Raw genomic sequence first — 16,766 nt, 5'->3', positions numbered from 1 at the left:
TGGCACCACATAAATTTTATTTCCTCTTTTATTATTTTTCCTTCTCTCCTTTTCTTCTTTTATTTTTATGCGTTCCATTTTCCTTCTCTTCTCTATTGTCCTTTTCTCCCAACCTGCCCCTCTTGCTCTGGTGCTCCAACAAACTAATCCTTATTGGAATTTGGGCAATGAGCTTTAGCTTCTAAGAGAAATATTTTTTGAGAAAATCCTAAAAGTCCATCCTGTAATGCATACATATGAACTTTAATCTTACCTTACTTATCCTAAAAGAAGGGACCTCCTTAAAAAAGTGGATACTCTCCTAACAATTTTGAGCAATGGTGTGAAAAATAACTAGAGAAACACATGTGCACGCTCGCCTCGTTTCACACAAGGACGTGCGCACGCGATATGCATGTGAATGCTCCACCAAATGGACTGCTCATGCTTGCACGGACGCAACTTTCTTGTATAAACATGTTTCACTACAAATCTTGCTCGATTTATTCTTCTTTATCTGATCCAAATGGAGTTCGGAAAGATTATGTGTGACTAATCCGGTTCGGTTATGCGTTGCAGAGATAAGACATTCATCATGATCTCTCTATAAATATCAAGTTATCACCTCGACAAAGCACACACGAAGAACAACTTAGGGTTTTGTCACCTCATCTATACTACGCCATTGCACATTGTCTACCCCGTTGAGTTCAGCGAATTGGGATAGCATGTTTCTGGAACAGTCCCCTTCGACATCATCCACCATGGCGGCGTCTTTGTTCATTAATTGTGGCGTGTCATCGTCAATGTGTGCTGCTACACAAATCTCATGCAGCTATTGCTATGAATGCTCGCTAATACATTTTAATCATGTTATGTATTTTCAATCAATTCACGTGAAATGCTTTCATCCACGGGGGAAGTGAGGTGGCGGAGCAGGTCCTGGTCGGCTGGCATGGCAGTTACATGGCATGCCACATCAAAGAGGGCCAGCTAGGGTTGACTTCCGAGTAGAATCAATGGCCGATGATGGTCGCATGGGCACCGGTGAACAGTGGCGAAGTGGGGGATGGCATGGCATCAGGGGAAAAGGTGGTGGAGGAGAGGGCGAAGCTAATGACCGGCCTGAATGAAAGAAAAGGAGATGGGAGGGGCCTAGGGACGAGTGGTGGGTGTGTTCGGGTGCAGCGGCAGGATGCAGTCACCGATGGTAACCACGGAAGCAACCAAGCGGTCAAAGGGGTCCAGGAGTGGGGAAATCAGAGGGCGGTGAACGTTAGTTGGAAAAGGGAAGGGAAAAATTGAGCGGGGCTCACCACACGAGTGGGAAATGCAGTGGCATCAATGGTGAACGACGAAGCTCAAGCTTGAGCTTGGCTCGGCGATGGGTGTGGCACGATAGGGGTGGAGAATGTTTGCTTTTATAGTCAATGTATGGTGGTGGCCAAGAGGCGGTGTGCTAAGGCGGTGGCACAACTATTGACATGCTGCAACGTGTCATGTGCAGAGGATATTGGGCGATTGTGATGGCGGTGAGGTGGGCGAAAAATAGCGGGGGATGGTAGAGCCGCATAAGCGCGGCGGTGCGGCAGTCGGCCTTGGCTTGCTCGAGAAAGTGAGACAAAGAGACGTGAGAGAGAGGGGGGAAGGAGACGACGGGGTGGTAGATTACGGGTGGGCCCTAGGCGAGTGAGTGTTCTCAGGCGGGACTAACCCTATCGACAAGCGGCAGTGGTGAGGGGGTGGGCTAGTGTAGTTGTGGGCTATGGGTGGGCATAGCGGAAAGAAAGCCAAACAGGCCGTGAGGGAGATGATGTACAGTGGGTTGCGACTATGGGTTAATGACCCGAGAGGGGAAAGGAGAGGAGAAGAAAGGGAATAAAGGGTGATGATGGGCCAGGTACAGGAAGGGAGGAGGAAAATGAAATAGAGAAGAGACTATATTTGGCCGAAAAGAGTTTGGAAACTTTTGGGATTGTGGAGAATTGTATTTTGGAGTTGGAATTTGAATCCTAGATGTTGAACTTTGAGTTTGGGAGATTTTTGGAGGAATTTTTGAAGAACTTTTGGAAAAGTTTTGGTAGTATTTATTGGAGGTATTTCGAATCACAAAATTCAAATTCCTAGATTCGAACTTGAATTGGAATTTAGAGATGTTTTGGAGGTTTAGAAAGAGAGTGAAACTCGATGTCTTGGCACTTTAATCCTTAATTACACAGAAAGAATTGAGATTTTCGTGTATAGCTTTCGTTAAAATAGTTTTTAACAACCCTAGAATCGAGGCGTTACTTGACCCCCAGGCATGGCAAACTCATGGGCGTCTTCCTCCCAGTGGCATGTTGACGTCGTCGTCCAACTCTGTCCGTGGGACTAGCTCGCCACTTGGATGTGCTTCCACTCGCCGGGTTGTCATTGTTTCGGCCCCTCTGTTGTTTGATCTGGAGGCTGTCGGCTCAATCTTTATCAACCTCGTAATAGCGGCTTGTGCCAACCAGACTTTAGCTCCGCTCTTGTTGCCACAATCTTTCTTGAGCTCCTAACAAAATCCATATCAAAGAGCTCGAGGGCAGTGGCTGCAATTGAGCTCGTGGGCAACGATTTGTGGCGGAGGCCCATGTTGCTCTCGTCGTCCCATTCCTCCTTGGCGATACCGTGTGGTCATCTTCCTCGGTAAAAGGAGAGAAAAAGGAGAGGGGGGGGGAGAGGGAGAGAGGTAATAGAAAAGGGAAAATTAAGAGGAGAAGGAAGAAAAAGAAATGAACGATAATAAAAAAACCTGATTAGCCTTAATTGTCAGTTATATAGAGTGAGATGACACCTCAATGTTCGTTTGGCAACCACGTGGGGTTCAACAGAACTAGTTGACCATTAAATATTTCTAAAAAGACTATATTACCCCTCTCATAGCTATGCGCCATATTGCCACAAATCCATAATTTGCACGTGAAAAGGTTAAATTATAGTAAAATAAATGGATAGAATTGTTATTTTACTGCCAAACTTGAAAAACAATTTTGATTTTTTGATTTTTTTAAAATTATGATTAAATCTATACATTAGTTTCACCAGGAAAATGAGAACTAAAACTATTTGTTTTTGGGTTTAAATTGTAGGAAGATGTTTGAAATTCATCAAATTTGATTTGAAATTTATTTTAAAAATTTTAGTGCACTTTTAAATTTGCGATAAAATAATTACATCCCTTATTTGACAACGAATCCTCTTCACTACATATTTGTTCAAATTGATTTTCAGATTTGTTGGGAAGCTTTTTTTTACAATGAATCTTTTTAATGAAATTTTGTTTCTCTTTTTAAAATTTATAAAATAATATTTAGTAATGTATCCCTTATTTTTAACAACAAAAATAATTTATATGTCAAACATTTCTAATTTTTAGCAATATACTGAGGGCAAAAAATTATTTATACAAAAACTAACAGTCAACTAGTAGAATATGTATGTAAATGATATAAATAAAAACTCAGAGGTATACCAAAAAACAAGCAAGTCTTAGGGAGACAGAAGGGTCGGATGAAAAATTCCAGACATACCGAGAATTGGTTTTTACTGTATGATACCATTAGACACATTCCTTAGAAATGTGCTCTACAGGCAGGCAAGCATGGTGGAAAGTTCTCCAACTTGAAGCCGGGACAGCTTGGTCACGTACCTTTCCTTGGGAATTTGGGATTGACCTCACCAATAGTTAGGTATTCTCTGTCAAAAAAAAAAAATGAATTCTTCAGTTTTCATGTCCAACGTTTGACCATCCGTCTTATTTGAAAAAAATTTAAGAAATTAGAAAAAAAAATTAGTCACACGTAAAGTGCTATTTATGATTTATCATCTAATAAGAACAAAAATATCAATCGTAAAATTTTTTTGAATAAAACGAAGAGTTAAAAATTAAATGTAAAAAATAAAAAATCGGTTTATTTTGAAACGGAGAGAAATATATCTTTAACGGTGCTAGTAGCTTAGATGGCATAAGAGTAGTTTTCACTGAACTACTGTAGCAAACACGGCCAGCACGCACCATAGCAAATTCTGCTAAAAAGTGCTCTCCGTAAATCCTGACCGTTCGAATCTTTCATCTAACGACAGTGAAGGCCTAAGACTAGTAAACTTGTCGTTCCTATTCAAATTGCATAAGATCTCAATAGAAATTTAAAAATTTTAACTTTTAGCACTCTTATGGGTGAGTGATAACAGATTGATACTTTCCTCTCATAAATATTATCAGAGGGATTAAACCCTCTTAATAAAGAGTGGCAAAAGGTTAAAAGCACCGGATCTCGATACCTTTTGTAGACCCAAGTTACATGCGTAGAAGCAAAAGATTTGTAATCATGATTTATTAGTAAAATTTACCATGTTGCATTTTTTTACTCGAAGTGTTCTAGCAGAATTCTGGTGCTTCATAAAGCTAAGAAAATTTTGTCACAAATATTGCAATCAGACTATTACTAGATTAAGGAATAAAAATATAAGATATAAAATTTACTTTGCTATTTATCAGCAGCCTAGCTTTCTTTATTGTTTCCTAGTCAACCAAATTCTCCTGTAATTTTGTTTATTGTTTTCTACGAGTTGTTAACTAAAGTGACACAGGACAAACTTGCAAAATATACAAAATTACAGCATGTTAAATGTCATATTCATTTCATCTGAGGCCCTATTTAGTTCACGAAAACAAAATTTTTTGATTGTCACATCGGATATTTGACCGAATAATGGAAAGAGTTTTTAATACGAATGAAAAAGCGAAATTCATAGCTCATCCGGAAACCGCTAGACGAATCTTTTGAGCCTAATTAATCTGTCATTAAAATATATGAGTACTGTAGCACTTATAGTTAATTATAACATAATTAGGATCAAAAGATTTGTCTCATAATTTCCCCCTAACTATGTAATTAATTTTGTTTTTCATCTATATTTAATGTTGTATTTATAATTAGTTTTGTTTTCCATTTATATTTAATGCTTTATTTAGATATTCAAAGATTTGATGTGATGTTTTTTTAAAAAAAGTTTTTTTAAACTAAACGGGCCCGAATTTACGAGGGTATATGGACTTCTCACTAATTCCTAAATTCAGATGAAATCACATATACTCGGTGGCAGAGCCAGCCCTCTACAGAAAATGCAGTATGCAGGAAATTCTGGAGTGAAGAGATTGTTGAGAAGGATCGCATCTTACATACTTGACATAAAGCAGACTGTTTATGGAAAAAAAAATCATTTCACGGGCGTAAAGAGCCAACTACTAGCAGCTTTATGTAGTGATATTGAAAATTAATTCCTGTGCAAAATCATTTCATTTAACAAGTGGAAGGAGCTGTATTCAGTGGTCTAGAAGAGTATTATCCAATGTTCTGAGTGCAACATCCACCACCATAAAAAAGGCACGAGTATTTGGACAACTGGACCACATCACCACAAGATCAAACGCTCTAATCAGCATTTTTTTTATACACAGTTTGGAGAAGAGATAATGTCATGAATGATTTTACAATCTTATTCTCGCCAACTTTATCTTCACAGCAAATGCGGCGGCCTACAGGCGGACAACAAACACAGCACTAGAGGTCTGTCACTTTGCAGTTCCTAATAAAATGGTGGGGAGAAGAAGCTTCAGAAAGTAGGAGCTGACCTCCATTATATTACTGTGCATATTTCAGGGAAGCAAGAACTTCGAGAAGGGAAGCAACGAAGTTCATCTGAACCTCCTCGCGAATTGTCGTGAAGAGGGGGAAATGGACGAACAAAGACTTGATACCACGCTGTTCTGCAAACCTAAGAGACTGGTAGTAGACATAGTTGCAGACAAATCGACCAGCGTCATCTGAAGGCGCCACATCGAAGCCCATCTGCTGTAGGGATTTGTTCACTTCATCCACGGGCAGGGTGGTCTGCTTGCTCATAAAAAAATTAGGTCAAGATGTGGTTAAGATGACAAAGGCTAAGATAAGTTAGTAGGAAGCAGAAGCACTTTAGAGAACAAGCCATTGTGGCCATCACAGCCTTACAGAAGCCACTCACAATAAGCAATTTTAGCACACATTTTGTGCACGAAAAACTTTGCCACCAAACTCTTCAATTCAAGTTAAAAATATTTTAACTAAACACCGAAATTTGTTTGAAAAAAATCAACTCAAAAGATTTGGCTAGCAATGCTGAATTATGAACCAAGCATAACCTATTATAACACAATAATTGAAAATCCTTGAATGCAAAGATTGTCGAATGGCAAGGAGTAACCGAATAACAAAGGTACTGCTCTATCCACCAATAAAGTTCATCAAGAATCCATGTGAATGTAGAAAAATGTGTACCATTAATATATGCTTTAAAGTATAGTGACTAGTTCAAATTGGATTTTTCTTGCACAATATTATCATGTTATATAATTTGTTTTTATAGTAATATAACATGATACAAAATCAGTCAATGCTAAATTAACAAAAGCCAAAACAGACAAGCAGTATCTGGAGTTGTGTTACAGGACGGAGAATTTAACTCGAACACAAAATATTCTCATGAAACAACTGTAAAATTCTACCTTTCTTGTATTTGAGATACTTCCATCAGATGACACAATAGGGGCCCGCTGCAAAGTTGAAAAGGGGAAAGGAACAGATAAGAATGGAAGGGCTTTATGTGTATCCATGGGAAATAATAAAGGGAAACTGCAATTGAGGTAACCTGTGGCTTCCATCCCAACTCATCAGGGCAACGGAAGGTAGCTTCATTAACAGCTTGGTTCTCAAGGGCAAACCTTGTTGTGCCACTGTTGACTCCAAAATGGAGCTGCAAAATTTCCATAAAGTAATGGGTTTGAATCAGACTAATAAAAAGTTAAAAAGCAATTCTTTTCACTGCAGAGATATTAAGATTGAAACTTGATGGATCTTTAAAATTAGAATACAAAAAACTTTCATAATTTCTTATCAAGAGTAAACTAGGTGCAAATAAGTTTCACTAAAGAATCCAAACTGTATTTAAGAACAAATAATAAAGCTTGTAAAGTCATTATTGTGGACCTCTCAGGATAACATGATTAAATTTCTAATAATGTACTATTGAATAAAGCTGTAAAGATGAGAACTGACCAGAATCACTTGCGTCTGATCAGACAATCCGTACTCTTTGTCTACAATAGCTGACTCGAACACATCATACAATGGACCAAGCCCACCCTGACCAGCAGTCTCAAGAACAGTGCAGCTTCCAAGTATTAGACCTTTCGGCAACCCTCTCTTTTCCATAAACGACTCGAGATTGCTCACAATCTTCTCAGTCGGATTCTCCGCGACTCCATGGAACTTCTTAAATCCAGTAATGTGAACAGTAACGCTAGAAGGTCCTTCGGAACCCATTTATCCAACTATCGTTTACCAAAGAAAATATGCAGTCCCAAAACCTGCAATGCATAAGCTTATATCAGTAAAGCAAGCAGTTCCCTGGCAATTCATCAATGCATAAGGACAATAAATATAGCCTTAAAACCAGAAAAGGGAAACATGCTTGTTATGAGGCTATGGGAGAATGTCGTGTGTTAAACAAAATGTACAGCAGATTATTGCTGACAGTGCTGACCTCCCAACAGCCAAGAAGACGACATTGGCACACATACAACATGCAAGTGCAAGTAGTACTACTTTTGTAAGCAGTTAGTAACGCTGACGATTTAGCGGTGTCGTTGTCTTAAAATAAAATTAAATAGGTGCTTTGGAGCAGCTGTTTAATTGTGTGATCGGCACAACGCCGCGGAGCGCAACCAAACCACGTTTTTAGACTCTCTGAAACCGATTGAAGCAGACGTCGCTCTCAGCAGGGAAAAAATAGAAAAGTTGGACAAGCAAAGAATCAATCGCATCGCGTCTACAGGATGGCCAAATTCTGGAGTAAATCGAAGGATTAAAGAAAAACACTAATCTTGGCAAAGACTGCTGCGAGGTACGAAAAAAAAAATACTGAAAGTGTTTTGGTTGTAAGGAACAGCCGAAACCTGAGTTTCACAGCGCACTAGAACCCAAGGAGTTGACAAGATTTTTCTCAGTAGAAATCAGCTGAGAAGAGTGCAGAGGGAATCATAAGCCGCGACAAGAATGCAGCACCACTGTAGCTAGTTCGGATGAGCTCAATCCGTCCACAGTAGACACAGCAAAGACTTTTGCCAAATTCGTAGCAGGGGCAGCATCAAGAAAGGCTCCTCGCTCCACCGCGCAACCGCCCTCACAAGGCTCGATTGTAGCAGCCAAATCGCGGCAGAGGAGGAGAACAGTATCCCAGAACAAAAACTAAAAATCCAACCAAAGGCGGTACCTTTGTACCTCTCGAAACCCCCTCCAAATTGTTCCAAGAATCAACCAAACCGACCAAGAACTCAAGCATCCCCCTCCCTCTCCTAGCGGCAAGAACCGCCCCGGAGCTGGCCCTGAACTCTCTCTCTCTCTCTCTCTCTCGGTCTCACCTTGCAACGACGGAGATGAAGCGACGCAAAGCAACCTCCTTTCGCGCTCCGAACGAGAAAGCAGAAGAAGAAGAAGAAGAGACCGGAAGGAATCGAAGAGGCAAGGCACACGCAGACCTCCTCCGCCTCCTCGTCTTCCTCTTCTTAAAAGGCGCGGCTGCAATCCGGAATAGATCGCCGGGGGCCTGCTTAACTCATCGGCCGAGACGATTGAGAGGAGGCGAGTGGGGCCCACGTGACAGTGACGCGGGGCCCACCTGTAGGCGTGTGGCCTCGTGGCTCGTGAGGAAGGCGAGGAGATAAGCCGGGCCGAGGGGAAACGGCTGCGTCGCGTCGCCAAAGTCGTCTTTTTTCTTCTCGCGGCGCCTCCGGCTTTTGGGTCGGTTTTGCATCGCAGGTTTTGGGCGGCGAAGAGAACCCGGATGGCTGCTGCTGCTGCGGTTTCCGTCTCTCCGCTTTGGTGGTGTTGCTGGGTGCACCGCCGCCGCGTCTTTCTGCTCGGTGCTGCGTCATACGTCCGGGATTGAACCTGGATGTAAGTAGATGGGTCTATGGGTATAGAACTTTTGTTTATTTAGAGCAAGTTTTACCATGAAGGTGGATATCAACTTTAATTTTATCCAAGTAAGCAATTGACATATACAATATCAACATATTACATGTACACTACATCCAGTACATTAATTTTAACCATTGATTAGCTAGACTAATCTTTCTATTCCTTCGTACGAGTGGTGGCTCATTCCCTCTCTCTTATCTTCTCTCCTTAAACTCATTATTTAATCATATATGACATCTTAGAGTTTGTGTTAAAAAAAAACTCACGGTAATTCTCTTAGCTGGCATAGACCAATGATTATGGTGTATTCCTAGTTCATTCATAAGAGCAGGTACAATAGCAAGCTATAAGCCAACTGTAAACATATTTTAAAGAGATAAGAGACAAGAGACAAGAGGAGTGGGCTACTAATTTGTAGCCAGCTGCAGCACGAACTCCAATACACAATGTGTGTATGACATGTGGGATATGATGATATATGTTTTGTATGTAGCTATTGTATGAGTTGGCTATTAGATTGACTATAGATGAATTGAAACTAGCAGTTAGCTATACTATTGAACTTGCTCTAACAATTTATGGAAAAATGCTAAAAATTAATTAATTATAGGAAGATAATAAATCGCCATGCATAGAAGTGTGTAAAAACAAAAGGCATCAATCATATATCAGTTATGCGGATTTTTGGGCTTGTATTGGCTAACTATTATGGGCTATAAAGGTAACGTTTCTATTGATATTTAGGCATGTGTGTTGTTATCAAAGGAGTAACTTTAGTGTTGGTTTGACATGCCGAAAAAATCTTATCTCTTTTGAAATTTCCCAAGAAACGAGAATAATGAGGGATGTTATTGCGTTACTTTGTTCGCTTGGCTCTAACTCTAATTTCTCGTGCTAATCCTTTTCCAGAAAATTGTTTTATTGACGAACCAAATCTGATTATGAAACAGAGACATGCGTACCCATTGGGTATAAGGGGCGACCAACTCAACTCTGGCAATGCTGCCCTACAACCACCCTACTAATCTTGGCCCTAGCACATTAGTCACCAGTCTACCATCAACCCATCGGGGCAATGAAGTATTACGAGCATAAGAGCAAGATCAATAGTAGCATGAGTTGTCTACTCTAATTTCATTCCATGTTATACACAAGTAATTTTGTAGCTCACACATATAATACGAGACTCTAATTTTTAGCTTATTCTATCATGACAATAATATTATATTCTTTATGTACCCTATCACATCTCTTTCTTTATCTTGTAAGTGGTACTTTTTCTTGGTTTGTGTGTGCAGCCTGGCTTTAAATTAAGTATCCATCCATCTTCTCTCCCCTTCTTTGTTTTTGCCAACTCAGTAGTATTTTTTTTGAAGTCAGCTTAGCACCTCCATTGTACCTGCTCTAAGATATTGATCGTCGTCTCATGTTTGTAAATATTTGTATCTTGCCCGCCTAACATATTTTCAATTTGTTTTGTCCATGCTACTTACTCAATTCTTGTGTGGTGTGTTGTTCATGACGTCGGTGCCATAGTGTTAACGCTGAAAATAACAACAATGTATCACACACAAAGGTCTGTGAGTTACTCTAAGATCACTCCAGTGCAGGACCTAAATTCTTAAATTCGTTGGGCGTGCCAATCAGTTTGATCCTGTAACTGACAAGATATAACATGAAAAAAGCAGTTAAACCCAAAATCGCTATCGGCCGAATAGCTGATACCGTGTTAGGACCTAGCCGATGAACTAGATGATCGGCTTACAGCAATTTCATAAGGATAGATAATAATATGCCCGATCGACTGAATCAAGAGTAGGATAACCATCAGATAATTCAATCAACCAATTACTTTTAAGAGATCAGACCTAACCGAGACAGTCTTAAGATTAATCAGCTGATCGAACCGATCTGGTGCTTACCGCATATGCCGTCAGCAACCGATAGGAAGCTAAACATGGAATTCAATGTAAACTAGACTAATATAGCAATTACTAGTACAAAACATTAACAACCAAACGTTTGGGTTTAATAAACAAACCGATAAATTACTTGAGATAATGTTGGCTAGAACTCCAGCGATAAGCCCCCACGAGCACTTGATCCAATCTGACAACGCAAAACCAGTCAACTAGATCCAATCTAACAGAATCAAGTCGAACAGATTCATGTTGACAATTCGAATAAAGTGACTCGCGAAGACTTGATCGAAAACCTACCACTACCTCAAGCTATGAATAGATCAAAGTAACAATAAGAACTCCGGTAAACCGTCGACCAGCTAGGAAGGAGATTGAACTTCATCGAGACAATCCGGTTCTGGCCGATCGATGGATTTGACGAACATGAACTGACATTACGAAGCTGACAAATCTCGCGCCGAGAGCTCATGCAGTCGAGAATGTTGGCGATGAGCCGAATTTGAGTAGATGATCTGATTGATGATTTGTACAAGACCGCGAGATAGTCTATTTATATCCCGAAATCTAACTAATCTAACCAGATAAGGATATGTGCTAATAACTAACCTATTACATTCGAACTCTAATTAGATATGAAATCCTAAATAAACTCTAAGATAAAAACAAACTAAATTACACGAACTATGATTAATACCGAACCTATCTCTAATCTCCCAGGCCCAATCGAACTCCAATCTTTGTCCGATTCAGACTCTATCGGCTGAACTCGTATTGTTTTCAATCTTTTATTCCAGCCGATTTCATTTCTCCCGTCTGATTCGGTATTTAATCATGCATTAATCCATAACGGCAATTTCCAAAATCTGGCGTTAACACATAGTGAGCGGTTAGAGTTTATGCAATTTTATTTATTTATTATATGGCATTCCTTCATTTTTAAATATAAGATACCATCTTAGATATTAGTATATGCCTTGATTTATATATTGTTCTTTTCTCATATGACTGCAATATAAATATGGTATAGTTTTGTGTTCAACTATCTTTATCAATCATCTCTAACTATGTTGTCCACCATTATTATGAGCCCTAATTTGCGTTTTGTAGTGATACGCCTATTCAAACCCAAGCTAGGCCAGGCTTCAGGCCAGGGCTAGAAAAGCTTGGCCAAGAAACACCGGCTCAAGCCCTGTAATTCCATAAAAATCAAAGCACAGGCCTGGCCTGACCCCTGGGTCTCTCGGGCCAGGTCGGACTTTTTGGAGATTTTCAGGCTTTTCAGACTTTCTTAGGTTTCTTTAGTCTTTTGGGTTTATAGGTTTTAACACGTAGACACAGGTCCAATGCATGGTCATACATGGCTTAATTACGTCCATCCCATCTTTCACTTCTGTTTATGCTTATAAACCAAATTTTAAATTATTAACCTTAAATTTAAATTTAGAGTTGATATTAATTTTTTTGTCATAATTTATTTTTTACCCCATGCCTTTAAATCTTTAAATCGTTAAGAGTACATATTTTTTGTTCATAAATATTTTTTGTCATGGTCATGTCGCAAGAAAAATGATATGTTTTTCCTTTCTTTTACGGCTTGTTTTTAGTAATCGACGAAGATTACTATATTGATATTCGGACACATGATAAACAATTAGTGTATTTCCCGTCTGATTCGGAATAAATATGTTTTTTACCCTTTCTTTTAAACTGCAACCGGACGTTCCGGCACAAGTCTCAACAATTACTTGTTTGGATTCTACATATCGATCATTTCGCACCAGAATCAAGCTTTTTGAGGGAAAAGGTTCCTACCTAGCCCCGTCAACGTTCATCTTGCTACAGCCAACAGATTAACTTCACCTCGAACAATCTCCAGACCCCATCCCTCGTACATACATGATATGTACAAACAACAAATCGTCCCCATCTTTGACAAGCAAAGATTGTCGTTGTCGTCGTTAGCTATCAGAAGCAGTCAGGCACCGAGCAAGACGACCCTACACCTAACCTACCAACATGACGAGGGGAGAGTGCAGACTGTGCAGAAGAAGTAAACGCAGGTCGATCAAAGCTTCAAGCCACGAACTTGAGGCAGCGGGTGTCGTTGTGGATGGCCTGGCAGCGGCACGAGCAGAACCTGGTCCCGCACCTGACGCAGGTGTAGTTCGCAGCGCTGCCGCAGACCGAGCAGTAGTGCCGCCGCGACGACGTGCTCGGCGGGCCGACGGCCGCCCTGGAGTACGTCGGGACGTGGGGCGGCGGAGGCTCCAGGCTCGCCTGGTCAGTAGAAGCAATGTTTCACACGCAACAGGCAGAGACCCATCCTCATCTAGGGCGCTGTGCGTACCTCATGTAACACATCCAGGAAAGATCTTGCTGCCTTCTTCTCCAACGCCTTCCCTTGCCTCGTCTTGCGCTTCATGTTCTTTGACTGCTTCTTTTGCATGAGAACTGTAGAAAGGCAGGTAACAAAACAAAAGATCACCACAGTAACACTGGATCGGTACAACATCAAACTTTTTTTAGAAATTTTGGTTCTCTGGACTACCGAGCACTCTAATTGAACAAAAGCCCACAAATCCAAATGGCTTCACACTCATCGACCTTCCAAAGTTCCAATATGCCAATACTAGTCTAAATAGAGAAAGCGTTGTTTGCAGAATCGGTGAGCACAAGACTGCTTCGCTGTGTTCTAGCTACATGAGAGGAAAAGGTGATGCCGCATGCTACAAAAAAAGAAGAATACAAGTAACATTAAACCAGCAACTGTGAAATAAGATGTATCAAGGATGTATGGCTAAAATCTTATATCGTGGTAGCTAGCTTTCGCAACATCATAGGTACTTTTTCATTATTTTACATTTTCTTGAAGAACAAGTGATGTTTAAAACTAAATACTCATCAATTCAAAGAGGGATAGTATAGGAGAGTTAAGTTAATTGACTATTCCAATATTTGCATGCACAAAATCTGTGATAGAACATTTATGTTTTCACATTCCATCAAATTAAATGATTTCCATATTTTTCATATTTGGTAGAAATAGTACAATGTTGTTATATCCAATTTCGAAGCTTTATGAGTAACATATTAATGTGCACATAGCATTTTTTGAAGTTCTACAAAAAACAAAAAACTAAAGACTCTAATGTGAGTAAAAATACACTGGCAGTCCTTGAACTTCTAAGTGGGTGTCATCTGGTCCATAGACTTCAAAAATGCATCTTTAGACCACCCCTAAACTTGCTAATGTACCAACTCCTGTCCAAAATCTGATGTGGCACACCATACTAGCACCAAACTACATCGACTGACAAGTGGTCCCTGCTCACAAAATTTCTTATTTTCCCTTTTTTTCTCCGCTTCCTTTTCTTTTTTCTTTGTCAGTCAGTACAGGGTTGGTGGGAATGCCGTGTCAGTGTCTATGTGGCATTCCACGTCGGATTTTGGACTAGGGTTGGTAAGCATGTTTAGGGGTCTAAAGATGTGTTTTTCAAGTGCATGGACCTGGATGACACCCATACAACTCAAAGGATTGCCAGAGTATTTTACTCTTCTAATTTAATGTTCCCCGTTTTCTATATTACAAGACTTTTTGGTCTTGCCTAGATTCATGTGTGCTAATAAATCTTGACACATATATAAAAAAATATATACTAAAACATGGATAAATCTAGGTAAATCCAGAAAGTCTTATAATATGGAATGAAGAGAGTACTTAAATCTCTATATATGATAGACTTTAAGACAATTAGAGACAGCTTCCATAAAAAAAGTGACTACAATGGCTCACATCACACAAAATTTGTCTTATGTATTAGATATGAATAAATAGTTTTCAGAAGACTGTTATATGAAAATATCATCCTGATCCTATTTATTAATCTGTTTGCAAGAACAAAAAAGAGAATGATGATTGTTTCTGAAATATTAGTACTTGAAGTTCTGACAGCAACTTAGACACATCAATTTTATGTGCAAGTAATGTAGTTCCGAAGAATTTACTTATTCATCTGCAAGATGTAACTTTTGTGCATCTAGCATTGTATTCACTACCCCTTTCAGACTGTGATGATAGATAATATCCTCAAGGACACCGTAACACTTGTAGATTCATAGTTACCAAAAAACAAGGATAAAGAGAAACTCACCATGATCTTCTTCATCTGCAGATCCATATTCATCATCATCATTAAGATCTACTACCTCAGGCCCAGCATTATCATTCTCAAGAGCTTCAAGACGAGCTAGTGCAGCCTGCATGCCATCACATAAATGGATACACACAAATTAAAGAAACTAAACAAACGAGAATCAGCAAATTAGAAGCATCTATGTATCAGCAAGAAAATTTCTTTTGCACTGAAAATGTTCTATTCTCAACAGAAGCTGAGAAAAAACAAAATTAAACAACATTAAAGCTATAAGTTTCTGGTACAATTCCTTATTTGGGAAAGGGTACCAAGAAAAACATAATTTCTGGTACAATTCATTCAAAACATATTTGCCAACATATATATGCAGTATAAATTCTAACCGCAACTCCTCATCATGTAGACACTTGCAGAGCTCATTTACCACCATTCACAATGACACAATCCCTTCAATGGCTCTGTTTTATACCATAAATAAAAAGTGTAACATGTGGTACCTAATATTGTAGTACTCCCTCCGTTTCATAATGTAAGATGTTTGACTTTTTTGCTTGCAATATTTGACCATTTATCTTATTCAAAAAATTATGCAAATGTTATTTATTTTTCTTGTGACTTAGTTTATTATCAAAAGAACTTTAAACACTAACTGTTATTTATTATATTTGTACTAAATTTCTGAATAAGACGAATGGTTAAACGTTGCGACCAAAAAAATCAAACATCTACATTATAAAACAGAGGTAGTAATAATCAAACCAGCTATGGAGCAGACGTATTGTTACTGTTAAGGTTCAATACACTTACTCACTCTGCATCTATAACTCAAAATAATAATGAAGCGTATTTGGAGGGGTTTCACCTTTCACATCAAAGTAAAATAATTAGGATAAACTAGTGGTGTCCAATGACTCCAAATATACTCCATGTTAACACGTTTCAATCTCTTTTGACAAGAAAATGGTACATTACATGCTTTCATTGCAAGAAGAGAAACACAATGTTCAGAGAAATGAAGGCAACGATAAGGAGTAGACACAAGATCAAACAGGTACATTTCGAAGCCTAGGATGAACCAATTTATTTATTTTCTTAATCTAGAGCTAATATTGTTGCCTTCTGAAGAGCCGTGAAAAGTGAGAACAGAATGGCTGTAAAATCGAATATGACGAAATCTTTGATGAATATGAGATTCCCTGCCAAGAATGAAATGGCTAGAGAAATGTATGCTCCTCGCACTCTGCAATCGAGTACGCATGTACATAGGGAAGGAAGGAAGAAAAGGAGATAATACAGTGTTAATCAGGAGGTAATAATAGCTAGCTCTAGAACTAACAAGCAAGAAAGTGCTGTTGCTAGAAGGGGGAGCAAGATCCAGAAAGTTCGAATCGAGGGAAGGGCATGAACGGATCGGACGACGAGCTCGGACCCGTTCGGGAGGGACGAACCTGCGCGCGGTTGTCGGAGCTGGCGAGTGCGGAGGCCATGCGCGTGGCCATCCGGCGCGTCCGCGCGCTCGTGCGGCGGAACGGCCCCACGTTCTCCTCCTCGTCCCCCTCCATCTCGGCGGCGGTGGCGAGCGGCGAGCGGCGGCGGCGGCGGCGCGGCCGGCGAGAGAGGTCGAGATCCTCGAGCGCCCCTTGCGAGGAGGACGAACGGGAAAAAGGTCG

At 39.8% G+C, this 16,766-nt stretch overlaps 2 protein-coding genes across 4 annotated transcripts; both read right to left on the bottom strand.

The window, feature by feature from the left end:
• Positions 1–3,504: 3,504 nt before the first annotated feature.
• LOC102722379 (pyrrolidone-carboxylate peptidase-like) lies at positions 3,505–8,650 on the bottom strand. Of its 3 annotated transcripts, none has more exons than XM_015835714.2 (6): positions 8,462–8,650; positions 7,098–7,408; positions 6,691–6,795; positions 6,548–6,595; positions 5,639–5,897; positions 3,505–3,699 (listed from the first exon to the last, which is right to left on the bottom strand). In XM_015835714.2, the coding sequence occupies exons 2-5, from the start codon at positions 7,362–7,364 to the stop codon at positions 5,649–5,651; spliced, it is 669 nt and encodes a 222-aa protein (XP_015691200.1). In that variant the 5' UTR covers positions 7,365–7,408; positions 8,462–8,650; the 3' UTR covers positions 3,505–3,699; positions 5,639–5,648. The 3 variants fall into 3 exon arrangements, with proteins under 3 accessions (XP_015691200.1, XP_006650118.1, XP_006650120.1); XM_006650057.3 differs by lacking the exon at positions 3,505–3,699 and adding an exon at positions 5,427–5,542; XM_006650055.3 differs by lacking the exon at positions 3,505–3,699 and having other exon boundaries at positions 5,419–5,897; positions 8,462–8,647.
• A 3,869-nt stretch (positions 8,651–12,519) lies between these two features.
• On the bottom strand, positions 12,520–16,766 carry LOC102722099 (SWR1 complex subunit 6). Its single transcript, XM_006650054.3, has 4 exons — positions 16,545–16,766; positions 15,094–15,199; positions 13,290–13,393; positions 12,520–13,219 (listed from the first exon to the last, which is right to left on the bottom strand). Exons 1-4 carry the CDS (start codon positions 16,656–16,658, stop codon positions 13,016–13,018), a joined length of 528 nt encoding a protein of 175 aa, XP_006650117.1. The 5' UTR covers positions 16,659–16,766; the 3' UTR covers positions 12,520–13,015.

The sequence above is a fragment of the Oryza brachyantha genome, chromosome 3 (genome assembly GCF_000231095.2).
Source record: "Oryza brachyantha chromosome 3, ObraRS2, whole genome shotgun sequence".
In the NCBI taxonomy this organism is placed as follows: domain Eukaryota; kingdom Viridiplantae; phylum Streptophyta; class Magnoliopsida; order Poales; family Poaceae; genus Oryza; species Oryza brachyantha.
Note: the sequence above shows the minus strand (reverse complement) of the source record. Positions and strands in the feature narration are given on the sequence as shown.

Excerpts from the sequence above, each read along its gene's own strand:
- LOC102722379 (XM_015835714.2), bottom strand. The coding sequence starts at position 7,364 with ATGGGTTCCGAAGGACCTTCTAGCGTTACTGTTCACATTACTGGATTT. Across the intron at positions 6,596-6,690 it reads AGTTGGGATGGAAGCCACAG|CGGGCCCCTATTGTGTCATC; the intron begins GTTACCTCAATT and ends TCAACTTTGCAG. Across the intron at positions 5,898-6,547 it reads GTATCTCAAATACAAGAAAG|ACCACCCTGCCCGTGGATGA; the intron begins GTAGAATTTTAC and ends ATGAGCAAGCAG.
- LOC102722099 (XM_006650054.3), bottom strand. The coding sequence starts at position 16,658 with ATGGAGGGGGACGAGGAGGAGAACGTGGGGCCGTTCCGCCGCACGAGC. Across the intron at positions 13,394-15,093 it reads TGCAGATGAAGAAGATCATG|TTCTCATGCAAAAGAAGCAG; the intron begins GTGAGTTTCTCT and ends GCCTTTCTACAG. Across the intron at positions 13,220-13,289 it reads TCCTGGATGTGTTACATGAG|GCGAGCCTGGAGCCTCCGCC; the intron begins GTACGCACAGCG and ends TCTACTGACCAG.